We start from the raw sequence: 14,273 nt of genomic DNA on the forward strand, positions 1-14,273 counted from the left end.
AGAGTAGAATAACAAACATCTAAATGCAGTAAGAGTCTTTCTCTCCTATTAAGCATGATCTGAAAGCCGCACACTTTTTCCAGGAGGAATTTCACTTAGTGACACTTTGTTCCAGAGCATAGCTCGGGTCTTAGACCACTGGGAGTTCATGTGTTGGCGGTAACACCAGAGCAACATGGTACCTAAAACAACTCCTCTAAGGAGGAATTCCAAGCAAGAGAAACAATTAAGGACTAAATGAGAATTTCATATTCCAGTCTTGCTATTCCCCACTACCATCCAAAGAAATGACAAGCATATTCCCTATTCCCTAAAGGCTGCAGATAGGAACTCTTAAATAATTCTAGGATCTTAAAATACAGGCATCTACAGCCTTCGCACACATGGTGAGTGCGTGTAACAAACCGGGTTTGTGGCTCGGCGCCTATAGCTCAACCGGCTAAGGCGCCAGCCACGTACACCTAAGGTGGCGGGTTCGAATCCCCAGCCCGGACCCAAAAAAATAGCCGGGCGTTGTGGCGGACGCCTGTGGTCCCAGCTACTTGGGAGGCGGAGGCAGGAGACTCGCTTGAGCCCAGGAGTTGGAGGGTGCTGTGAGCTGTGATGCCACAGCACTCTACCCAGGGGGACAGCTTGAGGCTCTGTCTCAAAAAAAAAAAAACAAAAACAAAAACAAAAAAACAAACCGGGTTTGTGGAAAACACTACCAGTTATTCAAGACTCTCAGAATGAAAATACCTGGAAAAGGATTTCATTCAACTCAATCTACAAGACATTAGTCAAAGGCAACTAACAGTTTTACAAATGCTCAACCTGAAGTTCTTTGTTAGAGGAACCTCGTACCACAAAACTATTGTAGCTTACTCCCTACCGCCACCCCCAAATCCACCTCTTTTTGCTCTATCAAGTAACTGGATCCAAATGCAGTTTGTTCTGTGTTTTTCCCAAAAAGGAAAACTTAATGGTCAAATGAGTTTAATGTTAAATTGGTTCAAGGGTGTTAAACGCACTCCAGTGGGGAAAAAAATGCAAATGGAATGCTCTTGCAAATGGTTGCACATTAAACACACATCTTATGACCCAGGCCTTCACTAAGATGAGTTCTTAAAGTCTAAGGAGGTCAGAAGTTTAGTTTATTCAGCAAGAATAACTCTATTAACAGCTCCAGCTCCCTCTTGTCACCACAGTAAACATGCACACATTCCAAATCCCGGAACAAGAGAGCCAGTAAGGAGGCGGCTGGAGCTGCCCAGGGCCAGAAAACCTTCCAAAGCTCCCAGTCTACCATGTGAATGTACAAAGGGATCCACAGAGATGGACGGATCACAACATAAAAGCAGCTACAGCAGACTCAGGAGACCAGTGTTTCAGAGACTAGGTAAGGCTTTATGAATAGCACTATCAGGAAAAGAATAATACTGTAACAGCTTTCTAAGCTTATGCCCAGAGTATCAGAATTCCACACCAACTCATGTACTGCCTGTAGTTTTTAAACACTAATTTTCTTTTTTCCCCCGAAATAATCCTACCCTGGATTGGAGGTTAAAGTTAAAAGTCAAAACTTAGGCAGACTTCTGTAAGCAAAATGAAAAATAACCCAAGCCTTACAGCTGTTGCAGAGTTTGTGGCTAATTTTACATCATCTACCACCCAGTGAGGTCACACGGCAGGAACTTAGTCCTACCCGACACTTGAATAAATAAAATCCTGGCCCGTAATAAACTTGACGAGCGCTAAGTCATAGCTAAGAAATAGGAAGACAGTGCTTCATCCTAACGAGGAAATTATCCAAGCACAAGAAAATCTGGCATTCAAGTTCACCGAAATTAATCCCTACTCTTCCTAAAGCTTTTTCTGTTCCTGAAAATGTGCACCTAAACAAATCAACTGAGACCTTCTTAGGGTCTTGATTCCTTTTCTATACTTTTCACACTAAGGCACCATCACCCTTACCCACTTCTTGTGCTCCAGGAAAAAAATCAAAGAGAAAGCAAACTGCACAGCCCAAAGCAAGGTAACAGAAGCTTGCTCCCCACCCCTGGAGGGTGTCTGAACAAAAGGAGAAAAATGTAATTCTGACTCCTCCTCCAAACATTTCTCCCAGTGTGGTTCCACAGCTTGGTTTTAAATGGCTTCCTAAAATAGCTGAAAAACCCAAATTAAAAGGATAAAGAGGTAGGAGACTCAAAACCCCAAAATGTCTAAAGCTAAAAGTAAATTTAAATCACTTCCACTTGGGCAAACAAGAAAGCTCACCATAGCTACCCCTTTCATTCCCGTTCTCTGACTCCCTTCTTCTTCCTTGCTGGTGCTATCCACAAATCTGTTTTGTATTGAAGAAATATATGGCAGAAGAGCGTCTTTAACGCAATACCTAGAATTTTAAAAGGTCTCCAAGAATCTTTGTATTTTTCTATCTTAAAACAGCTTGAGCCATTTTCTGCCATCTAACAACTTTTGTCGCCTGATTGTCATTCTTCATTTTTATTCTCTTCTTTCATTCCCCAGTGTGTCACCATCCTTAACTATTTTTTCTCAACTACTTCGAGCCCAGCACTTCCCTCCCTCCATCCCCCTTCCCCACCCCCTCTTCTGCATTTTACCTTCTCCCTTGGGGTCTTGGCTGTCAATTTTCCCCCATACAAAGAAAACGAATGGATGACTTTGAGTCTCACACCCTTTCTATCACTCTCCTTGTCCTTACTCCTCTCCAAATGACCGTGAGAATGACAACTGTCATTTCCTGCATGCTTGACCAGTCTAGCTAAAAAGAAAAAAAGTTTCCCCTTAGTCTACCTTGTCCTGTGCTCCCCTAGGAGATGACTCTCTTTATCTCTGCTACTCATTCTCCAGTGAAGCAACACTTCTCTGGTACTTAGTTGTCACTATGGGTGAATCTGTTAATGACAATGGCCTGTCTGAAACACTCTGTGCCTGATGATCATGGGCTACGAGATGTGGCCAACCATGATTTAGATCCACCATCAGAACCACATATGCTCCCATTTAAATTTCCACAGATTAATCCTGATCCATTTCTCTTGAACCTTGCTTCTCTCCTGACTAATAGATGGTACCTGCCAAATGGTTTGGCAAGTTAAGGGGTAAGGAAGGTTCTGTGTCTCTGGCCATACAAGAGAGGTGATTGCCTTAACCAGGGCTTAAGCCTTCACCTTGGCTACATTAGCCCTGAGCACCAACTGGCCACAGCCTCATCATGACAATAGTCCCTGCTATATGCAAGAACCCTCGCTCAATTAGGAAGGTAAATGTAAACCTCTACAACACAAAAACCGTATCAAGAGAGATTGGTTGGCACCCCAAGAATAAAGTAAACTTAAAGTATATCTCCTTTCTAATTTCTAGAGTACCTTTTAGGAGAAAGGCAAACCCTGACCTTGCTTCACACCATCCTTGCATGTCAGCACTTAAAAGTAGAGAATAACTTTTAGGGACACTGACTCATCCTGTTTAAAGTATCCATGAACAAGAAGACAAACATAGTCCTTATTGCAAAAGAAATCCAGATGGCATAGAAACCACTTTTCTTTCCTCTCTGAATACCGCCAAAATTCCCCTCCTAGGTGGACATTAACACATCATGGGGGAAGAGAGCTTGGGGAGATACATTAAAAATAAATAAATCATATTTACCTTCTTCTGTTTCATGCCACACGATCCCTTCCAAGTTCACACTGGTCCCAGGTTCACAGGGCCCAAGACACTCTGGCTCTGTCACTACTCCAACTTCACATGTATTGACACCCACGGAACGAGTCCGAACCAAGAGCTGCTCGACTGGTGCTGCAATATTGGATGAAGATGGGGAAAAGTAGGAGGGTAGAATCTGAGGCGTGAGACTGCTGGGAATCGGCGGCGGTGGTGCTGGCACTGTAAACAGGGGGTCAACCTGAAAGACAGACAGGCTTACTGCAGTAGTGTGCATTCCGTGAGCCTATGCAATCTGTTCACATCACTTCTAGAACACATCACCATTCCAACTTCCACTTGCAATTATACTATGCTTTGAGGGTTTGAATGGTGCCAAAACATACAGTAGAACAGAAATGAGCATTTTATCTTTTCATGCCAAACCAGGTAAACGTAAGAGCACCAGCTTCCTCAATCAGAGGCAGACCTTCAGTGTTCTAGATCCGCCCGTGGACAACCGTCAGCCCCAGCAGATGTGAATGAAATATGCTTTACAAAATCAAGGCTATTTCCCACTTGTAGTGAAACCTTATTTTTAAAATTATAACATTTTTTTCCAAAGGAGAAACTCCAATAAACACTAATAAACAGTAACATATACATTATTGGACATTTAAGTATAAGAGCTGGACAAAAATGGTTTTCAAAGTACTTTATAAACCATAATAAATTAAATCACTGCTAAAATATATTAACTTACTCTGCTGGATATATAAACTATATAAACTTGATTACACACATTGAAACACATAAACTGGAGATTATTAGCATGTATTAAGCATAAACTTGCTAATTAAGTGTTCTATTGCAAAGTTTAGCAGAATCCATGTAAGAGGGGAAATAAATGTGTGTGCCCAACATCAATAGACCTTGAGTGTCTCCAGCGCACAAAGCCTTTAGTGGTTCAACTTGTACAGAACCCTGATAAGTCTGATCAAGGCTCAGGAGCCCTTTCTCTAAATCCAGGAAATAGAAATTACTGCCAAGTACAAGATCTTGTGTTACAATGATATCTCCCCTGCACCCCTGGCCCCAGGAGAGCAGCAAGGGAGTTCTTCATCACAGAAATTTAGAATTCTGCCCTTAATGAAACCAAAGGCTCTGCATGTACCCAACAGGCAAAGCAACCCATTCATTCATTCCACCCATTCTAAGACCGCTACAGAATAGCTTTCAACTGCGGAGGGATTATCAGTCATGAAAAAGCCAAATACAAAGCACATCCACACCAGGACCTGGTTTTACACATCGACACAGCCAAAAGGACTATCTATACCTTTGGCGTATTATCACCTGGGCTAAAAAATCATATATGCCAAAAAGACACATTGTGCTCATTCTCCTAACATTCTGTCTGCTGCTGGTGTTCCTACCTTCCCAGTTACCCTTTTGTGAATTATCCTTTGTAGCCAGCCACTGGCTACAGACATAATATTATACAGTCTTTATGGCTTTAAAAAAACAAAACAAAACAAAAAAGAGTGTAGTTCAAGAGAGTCCTAGGAGGAAGTGTGCTCCTAGTTAAACAGCTGAAGCAGTCATCTGTGTGGGCTCCTTGTTCATATGACTGGAGGAACTATTTCTACAGTTTGCATTTCACTAAAATGATAAACTGACGTGCACTTGCCTGAGTGATCCAAGATGCAATAGAACAGCCTTTAACCATCTGCATGTTAAGAAAAACTTAATTTCCTGCTCTCAAAGCTGCCATAAAACTTCTTTTGCGCCGTGCTTTTTATTGTTCTGCAATCTTGATCACAGAACCCAAGGAAGGAAAGCATTCAACAGCCCAAACCCCAGATAGGGTGATATATGCTTTTGTGTAAATGTAGCTTAATGTGGATCAAAGTTCACACCGATAGTTCTTATTTTAAAACTGAGCTGACAAATGGAGAAAGGGGTTCCAAGGAAGAAAACTAAAAAAAAAAAAAAAAAAAAAATCCTATGCCCCCTTGTAGTCTTGACTGCAAGTGAAGGATTCTGTGAAATTTGACTCAATTCTAGAATCTTAAAAGAAGAGGACTGTGGAAAATTGTAAACTACCTCCTACTGCATTTTCCTACCTGCTTCTCGACAACTTCTTAATTTGTGTAGTTAGCTGTAAAATGACTGTAACTTTGCTGTGAATGTAAATTGAAAAGACAAAGTGGAACAATATTCTGAAAATGTTCTTTGGATCAACAACTTGAGTTAATATCAAGAGAGAAATGAGCTTCAACTGATGTGCAAGAAAAGAGAAGAAAGTGAGAAGAGTCTGACAGGAGAATCAACTCTCTGATTTGCAGATGAGGACACACTAGGACAATGAATGAACAGGAGTTGCAGGGGCAGGATGTGTTAGCACTAGGATTTGGACTCAATTCTGCCACTAACGAGCTCGCGTCCCATTTCCCTCAAGCGCAAAATGTCTTATTCAGCCTTCTGATCTTGTCCACAAATTCTTTCCCAATAGTTGCTAGGCCAACTCCCTATTTCAACATAACTCCATCTATAGATGCATTTGCATCCTCGTAAGTTAACTGTTAACTGTGTTTCTTTCCATTAACTTACCATCCAAATGTAATGGTAAAAGTTTACTGATGAGGTTTATAGATGGGACCTTGGAGCCCCATCCCCGTTTTAAAATGAGAAAGCTAAGGTTCAGAGAGTTTGACTACAAATATGAGCTTTATCATAAATAGTACCTCAATAGTACCCCAACAGTCTAAAACTCCTAAGCGCAATAGATGATATTGGCGTAGAGCTTCAAATCTTTGACTTACACCGGTTAACTTCCCCCTTAGTTTTTCTACTATAGGGCTTCCTCACAGAAGCTCAAACCTGCCACTCCCACAGGAGGCGGATGAGCAGCACTACCAGTGAGAGGAGGAAAGGGAACCCCTTCTTCTCTCACTCCCCAAGATTTCCAGGAAGCACAGTATGAAGTCCACCACTGTGGCCCCTTTTCCCTACAAGTCACAGAGCGGACCAGCAGCTAGCAGGTGGGGCATTGTAGCCATTTTCAGAGGAATTTTATTTGGCAGGCATACTATTGTTTAAAACATTTCAACTTTTTACCAACATTTAAGAAATCAGGAAAGAGTCTAAATACCCACTATCTCTGCAAATATTAATTGGAGCCAGGTATGATTGCTTACACTTATACTCCTAGCACTTGGGGAGACTGAAACAGAAGGATCACTTGAGGCTAAGAGTTCAAGACCAGCCTGAGCAACACAGTGAGATCTCATCTCTTTAAAAAACGAACATAACTGGGTGTGCTGAAGCAGACGTATCAGCCAAGCTAAGTAGTTTGAGGTCGCAGTGAGCTATAATAACACCACTGTACTCCAACCAGAGCAAGAGTCTGTCTCTAAAAATAACAATAATAATAATTAGTTGATATGCTTTGCTGGGCCCACATCCTTACAGAAACAACTGACAATGCTGAACTTTGTTTCAGCCTTGAAATTTGACTTGCCCAGCAGGCTGCTTGAGTTTGTGCTTCCAGTCTTTCCTGAGACAAATACAGAATCCTCCAGCTAGTCAGTCACCTAGCCCTAACTACTCTCTCTAGAGAAAACTGTGGCCCCTATTTGTATGAGGCCAAGAAGATGCCTCCTCTAGCAGCAGCCCAGGTAAGCATAAAAGGATAGCATCCTACCTGCAGAAAATGTATAGGAGTTCAACATACCCTGGGAGACAAAAGAGGGAGGAAGGGAAATAATTCAAAGAGTGTGGCCACCTGTATCTAGCCGGTAATGTCCCCCAGTGGGAGATGTCCCCCACCAAAGGTTTCAGTTCTTTTGTGTATTTCACAGTGTCAAACATAAAGCCACACGTATCGTATGTAAAGCAGGATTTTAAAAAGAGTTTCAGTAGTTATTTTTGCCTTATATACAAAAGATCGGCTCCAGCACACCGTGATTTCTCAGGTCACTGATCCATACACTGAACCACAGTTTCTTCAACCAACCAAGTTCATCAAAGCAGAGAGTGGCACCGTTTCCACAAGGACTCCTCAGGGGAGGAGGCAGAATGAACCTGGGGTTCTGGTAGCAGACAGGCTTGGGCTCAAACCTGGCCCCATTCCTACTTGCTGCGTAGACTCTGAGAAAGTTACGGGCCTTCTCCAAGGCTCAGTGTCTGGACCTAAGAAACAGGAGTGATAGTGACAATTATACCTTCCCTTGGGGCTGCAGTGAAGACTCAATGAGAATCATTCAAACTGAATGCACAGCATAGCAACTCAGTCCAGTAAAAACTGGCTTAAAAAAAAAAAAAAAAGTCGTCCCAGATCTGATATTACAGTTCCCTAGCCCTGCACACAACCTTACAAGCTCCTTTTATATCCTACTATATTTAACATAAATCTATAATCCCCTCCAAATGCATGGCTAAGTGCGGTTAAAGTATGTTAAAAGTATAAGAAAAGGGGCTTAACCCTGAGAAGCTCAGCCTGGAAAAATACAGCTTCTTTCATACCCTGGCATCTGGCAGCAGCCGACTGGCTTAATCCATCCCATTTTATAATTTCATAGCAATGATGGGATCGCCTCAAAGGTCTTATGCATCATCCTATGTTACTGCAAAATCTCCTGCTCACCCCAACTCGATCATACATCCGCCCACTCATTACTGCACACCTTCTGTGTGCCCAGCCCTGTGCAACCTGCTTGAAAAACAGTTCCCCAAACTGACCAGGTCTCTGCCCTTACACACTGACTGCTTTGTAGGCAAGAATGTGACACTAACCAAATAATCATTCCAATAGGACAAAATTACAACAGTAATTGTAGAACCACATCCAAGAGACCATTCATGACGGCACAAGTGCAAAATGCACAGGGTTAGTGGAAGACAGGGTCAGTTTTCAGAGCTGGAATCCAGCTCTGCTGTAGCTTCATCTGTGAGACTTGGTCTCTTCATCTATGAAATGGAAATAATATCCAGCTAAGGTGACTATTGCATGAGACCATACAGATAACCTGAGCTCAGGGCCTGGTGTAGAGTAACACCCAACACAGAGGAGCTACTGCTGTCAATATTACTATCGTTGTTTCAAACATATTTGAGACCCGATCTAAAAAGAAATGAATAGATAGCTTGGCCCTGTGGGGCCAAATGCCAGGATTTGTTTGCTACATTCAAAGATAATTCAAGAGAGGAATTTACAAATACCTTTCTGAAGGCAGAAACTCTAATGCACCTCCAATCAGATCCTCCTCATTTTAAACACGGTGGGGAATTATGAGTCTAATAACTGGAATAAAAGATCAGAATAGAATACTGGCCAGTTTTAGCAACGGTTCCTTTGTCAAAGCTTTTTTCTATCATCTTGATGGGACACTGATGTAACCTATTAGAGCCCAAAAGAGGAAAGCAGGAAAGCAGCCATCTCCAGTGGAAAAAAAGACCCATAAGTCTAACAGCTGGTGGTGGCAGCCTGTCAAACTGAGGAAAGTTAATGTCAAGAACAGACGCGCGGCAGTCTCTCACTGTTATTTTTGCATGATTATTCCCAGGTGTTGGTGCACGCTGAGCAGTAGCCTGGCTATTTATCACGCGAGAGAGCCTAAGAGCATGGGAGGAGGGAAGCGGGGAGGGCGAAGGGAGATAGGGAAGAAAAGGTTATTTACACAGATAGCAGCACTTAGTGTGCGTAATCAGAGGACTGGGGGTGGGGGGCTGGGGTATCTGCAGAGAAAATCCTGGCAATATTTTCTGTTCACCTTATTTCAAGGACTTCCCGAGTGCTGATGAGCAAGGAAGGCTCCAAGGCTGGAGTGTTGGTGGGGGCAGCTTCTCATCACTCAAGCATCTGGCCAGCAAAGGTTTCAGTACCTGGAAACTGACAGCCAATGAGGAGGGGTCGCCAGGGCAGGGCTGAAGAGTGCTCCAGCCGGCACTCTGCTCTCCCCAGACCCAACAAAGAGGCATTCAGGTGGCTGTGTTGCGTGAGGCAGCCGCCAGGCAGAGGCAGAAGGGGAAACCCAGGGGCTGTAGAGACAGGCAAGCCTGGGAATGCTCAGATTCCCTCTCTCACCCAGGTTCAAGTCTGAACTCTGGCAGGGGAGCTTGCCGTGGGTTTTTTCTTTTGCCAAAAATCTCCACACCCATTCTGCTATTAACTCCTCAATCTGGGACTCTCAGATCCCCAACATCCACAGGAGAAATGGTATTTTATTTTACTCAGAGTCAATGTTATTACAATCAAGGAGTGTGCTGGGGCACGATTACTTAATGCTCACATTTTCTCCATATCCTCGTATTTGGCTGTTTTATGAGATTGCCCACAGTCACCTCTTAATTTAAAAAGCATTAGACAGAGACTGCACTATCTTGTAGGGGAAATCACAGCCATTTAGAGCAGACCACTGCCACAGTCTCTCACTTTGCGTTTTAACCACCCCTTTCTGCCTGACATCACTGCTTCGTTAGCAGAGCAGGGGAAGCTTACACAGATCTGCTTCCTTAAATTAGGCACTGATCTCTTCTCCAAAATTAATCATCAAGGTTGAATTTCAGCCCTGATGGACAAATCTGTATGAACTGCATTTTGGACTAGATGCAGTGGCTCATGCTATAACCCTAGCACTCTGAGAGGCTGAGACAAGCAGATTGCTTGAGTTTAGAAGTTCGAAATAGCCTGAGCAAGAGCAAGAACCTATCTCTATTTTAAAAAATAGAAAAATTAGCTGGGCATCCTGGGGCACACCTATAGTCCCAGCTACTCAGAAGGCTGAGGCAAGAGGATCCCATGAGCCTGGGAGTTTGCGGTGGCTGTGAGGTATGACGCCACAGCACCCTAGCCTGGGACAACAGAGTGAGAGTCTTAAAACAAACAAACAAACAAACCGTATTTTGGTCCTTCCCTAAATTCAGTGGAAGCTTTTCCTTTCAGAAACATGATCAAAGCACTTTATACTTTCCAGCCTGCTGCAAAGCTAACACAGGCCAATTCTCACTGAAGGTCTAAGGCGCTAGATCTTTTTTTCTTCCTTTAACTCTCCCATTTAACATCGGCAGCTCCTTTTGAACACATCCGACATAGAAGAATTGACCACATCTAGTGTGAAAGAGATTAGACTGTGCCTTCTCTCCTTCAATCGTCACAAGATTTTCAAGGGAATTATTTTACAGATGAGGAAAGGAAACCTGGGAAAAGTTAAGTAACTCAAAAGGTCGTGCAGGGTCGGTGGCCAGGCCAGAAGTGGAACCCACATTGGTCTCACATCAAAGGCAATCTCTTCTAAATGTACAATAGAACATGAGATGGAAAGACCTTCCTCCAAAGGTAATTTCTGACCTTTTTTTGCAAGCTGGAAGGCCACACACCCGAGCCACTTTCTATTACCCACAGTTTAGAACAGTACATCTTGGGGCCTCCAAGCAAATACTGCAACCCCTTCAGAAACCTCATTTGAAAACCCTGCCTAAACCAAAGCTCAGGTTTTATTACTGTTGTTATTGATTTCAATCATTCCCATTCTAAAAGTTACAACTACATACGCTGACTGGGAATAGTATTACTATTTACATTTGCTCCTTACCAGGTATAAAGACCAAGCCTGAATAAATAAAAATACGCCAGAGCCTTAGGTTTCAGCTACTAGAGTGCTATTAAGGCTTAGCAGTGGACGTGGTGGGGCCTGGCCTGGGGTTGCACCAGGGCTCTTGTCCCCAAGTCTAGCAGGGCCAAGAAGAATGCTTCCATTTCCCACCATGACCCCAGCCACACCCAAAATACCAGACTGCCAACAATCCAGGGGTTCTATTGCATGCTCTGGTGGGTAGGAAAGGGAGGGGGCACCGAACGTTCAGGTCTGACCTCCAAAAGTGGCCCTAGAATCAGATCACAAAGTACACACAGACAGGCACAAGTGTCCAATACACTTTAAACAGGTACTATTTTTAACTTCTTTCTCTAGCCCTGACCATTTTCAAAGCAAAACAGAAGAGATTAAGGATGCAAACATAGTATATAATTAAACTACTCAACTCAATGTCTTACATTTTTTTTCTTATGAAACCAAACCAAATGACTCCCTTGAAGGCCCTTAACTGAGTAGAGCTCCAAGGTGAAGCAACACTGGTGGAGGGACAATGAACACGGGGACTCAGGCTTTGAGGACCACGCCACATCAGCTGTCACACACTTAGCCTCGTGTGTGTTCTTTGAAAAAAACCTGTCCTACTGCTGAGCCACAGATACTTAATCTGTTCCCAGAGTGTCGCTGACATCTTTCACGGCCCAGAGAGCTGGCTGTACTTTAAATAGTGGCGTGAATGATCAGGGATTTCATATCTCTGATTTCCTCTCATCCTATTTCCAAAGACACTTACTAAGCCAAAAAGAAGGGAGCCCATCATAAAGACACCAAAGAAGCCTGTGTTTTAGAGTAATTCTGTTCACCATCAATGCTTTTCCCTTTCATTGTACAAAGCTAAATTCCTGAAAAGTTCCACATAAATTCCATGTCTATCAATGAGATCTTGTTCCAAATCCCTTAAGAGTGAGATGTAACACGGGCATGCCTCCATTAGCCCAACAAATGAATTTCAAAACACATGAATAATGTATGTATCTTAGGGGAGACTGACCTGTCTTGGCACGATTTCTTATTCCTCCTGGAAATTAGGTTGACATCAGGGAAAGGGTAGAGGTCTCTCACCTTCACCCTTCTGGAAGCAGACATAATTTGAAGAAGGAAGAAAGGAGAGAGAGAAAGGAAGGGGAAAAAAAAAAAGGCTGCTTGGGAGAAACGTCACCTTATTCCTATTTCTCTTAACTGAAAGCAATTCTTTTCCTTACTTTTTATTAAGGAATCTCACAATCACCTATAAGGAAAATTTAGGCATTTAAATCATAAACACAATGCATGCTGGTCATTATAAATTAAATGACAAGGAAGGACCTGAGTCGCACAGTGTGGGAACTACAGTGGTGTGTTGCACCGGGTCACAAACCTGCTTTTTCAAAGCATTGTGGGTTGGCCAGAGAGGAGGACAATTTTGACCCTCTGTCCAGGAGACTATCTTGGTACCACTTACTTTCCTCCCTGCAAAATCTGAACATTCCTCACATAAACTCAACGCATGGCTGAGAGGCTTATTAGCACGTATGTCTCGTCCCTCCTTCTTGTCCCTCCAGATCTCCCAAACGTTGAACCCAAACATCGATCAATTTGAATAAATAAATCAAAGTTTTTGAAATTTCAATTTCTATCAAAATAACTGGGTAAAGCTCTCTATAGTTGATCACAGAGACGGAATGGTTCAAGAGAGAAAGAAACCCACCAGGCTCCTACACACAAATCTTCATACATACGTGTATGTCTACAGTATTTCCACAACTTAGCCACATACTTATTTTCAAAGACACTTTAAAGACATATTCAGTCTTCCCAGAGCTCTACAGAAAGGCCAGGGTGAGCTTTCTCCTCTGATTCTGAAAAACAAAAAAACTGAAGTCTTAAGAGGTAAGTTACCTCTCAGGGTCAGGAGCAGAACCAAGAGGCCACAGGCCGTCCCCAGGAAGCATGCCATGCCGTCTCTCCAGTTATATGTCATACCCCAAACTTCTCAAAGTTCCTTCTCACAGGGCCCTACACACAAAAAAGCTGCGCACGGTCCAAAATTTGGTTTCCCCTGTTGAGAACAGAGTGAATTTCAGAAGCCAAAAGGTCACTGTTCAGAGAACACCTGTCTTCTAACAGTTTCTTGCGTCCCCTTCCAGAAAGGTTATCCAAATAAAAACACAGGGGATTCTTCACTTCATAGCCTTCTGTGCTGCTTGAATTTTGACAGGAGCATGTACTACTTTCATCATTTTTTAAAACTAACTTTTTAATTTAAAAAACTGCTAGGCCGTTCCACTTAGAATAAAAGTTAACAGAGGGATTCAGGGAGGAGAGGGCAGATGATGGAGGCTGCGACTTCAGCCCCTCACACAGCCTGCGAATTCCACAAGGGAGGCCCAGGTGGTAGAAGGACCTAGTTGGTGTGACAGGGGACTGTGTATTGACCCGAGGCCCTCCCCTTTATGAGGACTACTGTTTAAGATACTTCACTGTTGGGGAAATCATTTCCTCACCCAACAGATTTTTGCCAGGTGCCACTATGCGCCAAGCATTGCTCCAGGAGCCCTTCTGAGCCTCAAGGTGGGCAGGGAGATGAGTGGCAGCCACAGCAGAGGTCAGGGCTGAGACAGGCAGTTAAGCCCAGGGCATTGTGGGAGCGGGGGTGGGGAGGACAGGTGTAGACTTTAAGGAAGTGAGGGCTTAGCCTCGTAAAGGGACCGGAGTGCAGGCAGAGCTGAGCAGATCTCGATGCCACACTCAGTTAAGGGGCTGGCAGCTTAGGGAGCCAGGGACAGCAGGAGAATCAGGGAGCTCACACAGAGCCCCGACCAGGCTCAGAATTTAGTAATTTATTGTAAAGTCAGAAGAGACTCCTGGGGATTTTAAAACAGGACTCTCTGTTTTAAAGAAAGGAAGAGGATCAGATTATTTATTTGGTTTCAAAACAACACTGAACTCTCTGGGAAAACTGAGGAGACAGGCAGTGGAGAAGCCAGCACA

The 14,273-nt window shown here is 43.3% G+C and overlaps 1 protein-coding gene across 1 annotated transcript in view; it reads right to left on the reverse strand.

The window, feature by feature from the left end:
* The window catches only part of ZNF608 (zinc finger protein 608), a 105,140-nt gene that overhangs the window by 56,587 nt on the left and 34,280 nt on the right, over window positions 1-14,273 (reverse strand). The window contains exon 2 of the mRNA XM_023519170.1: window positions 3,655-3,910. Coding sequence (XP_023374938.1) covers window positions 3,655-3,910 — 256 coding nt within the window. The remainder of the gene's footprint in view (window positions 1-3,654; window positions 3,911-14,273) is intronic.

The sequence above is a fragment of the Otolemur garnettii genome, unplaced genomic scaffold (assembly GCF_000181295.1).
Source record: "Otolemur garnettii isolate 467f Iridium unplaced genomic scaffold, OtoGar3 scaffold00160, whole genome shotgun sequence".
In the NCBI taxonomy this organism is placed as follows: domain Eukaryota; kingdom Metazoa; phylum Chordata; class Mammalia; order Primates; family Galagidae; genus Otolemur; species Otolemur garnettii.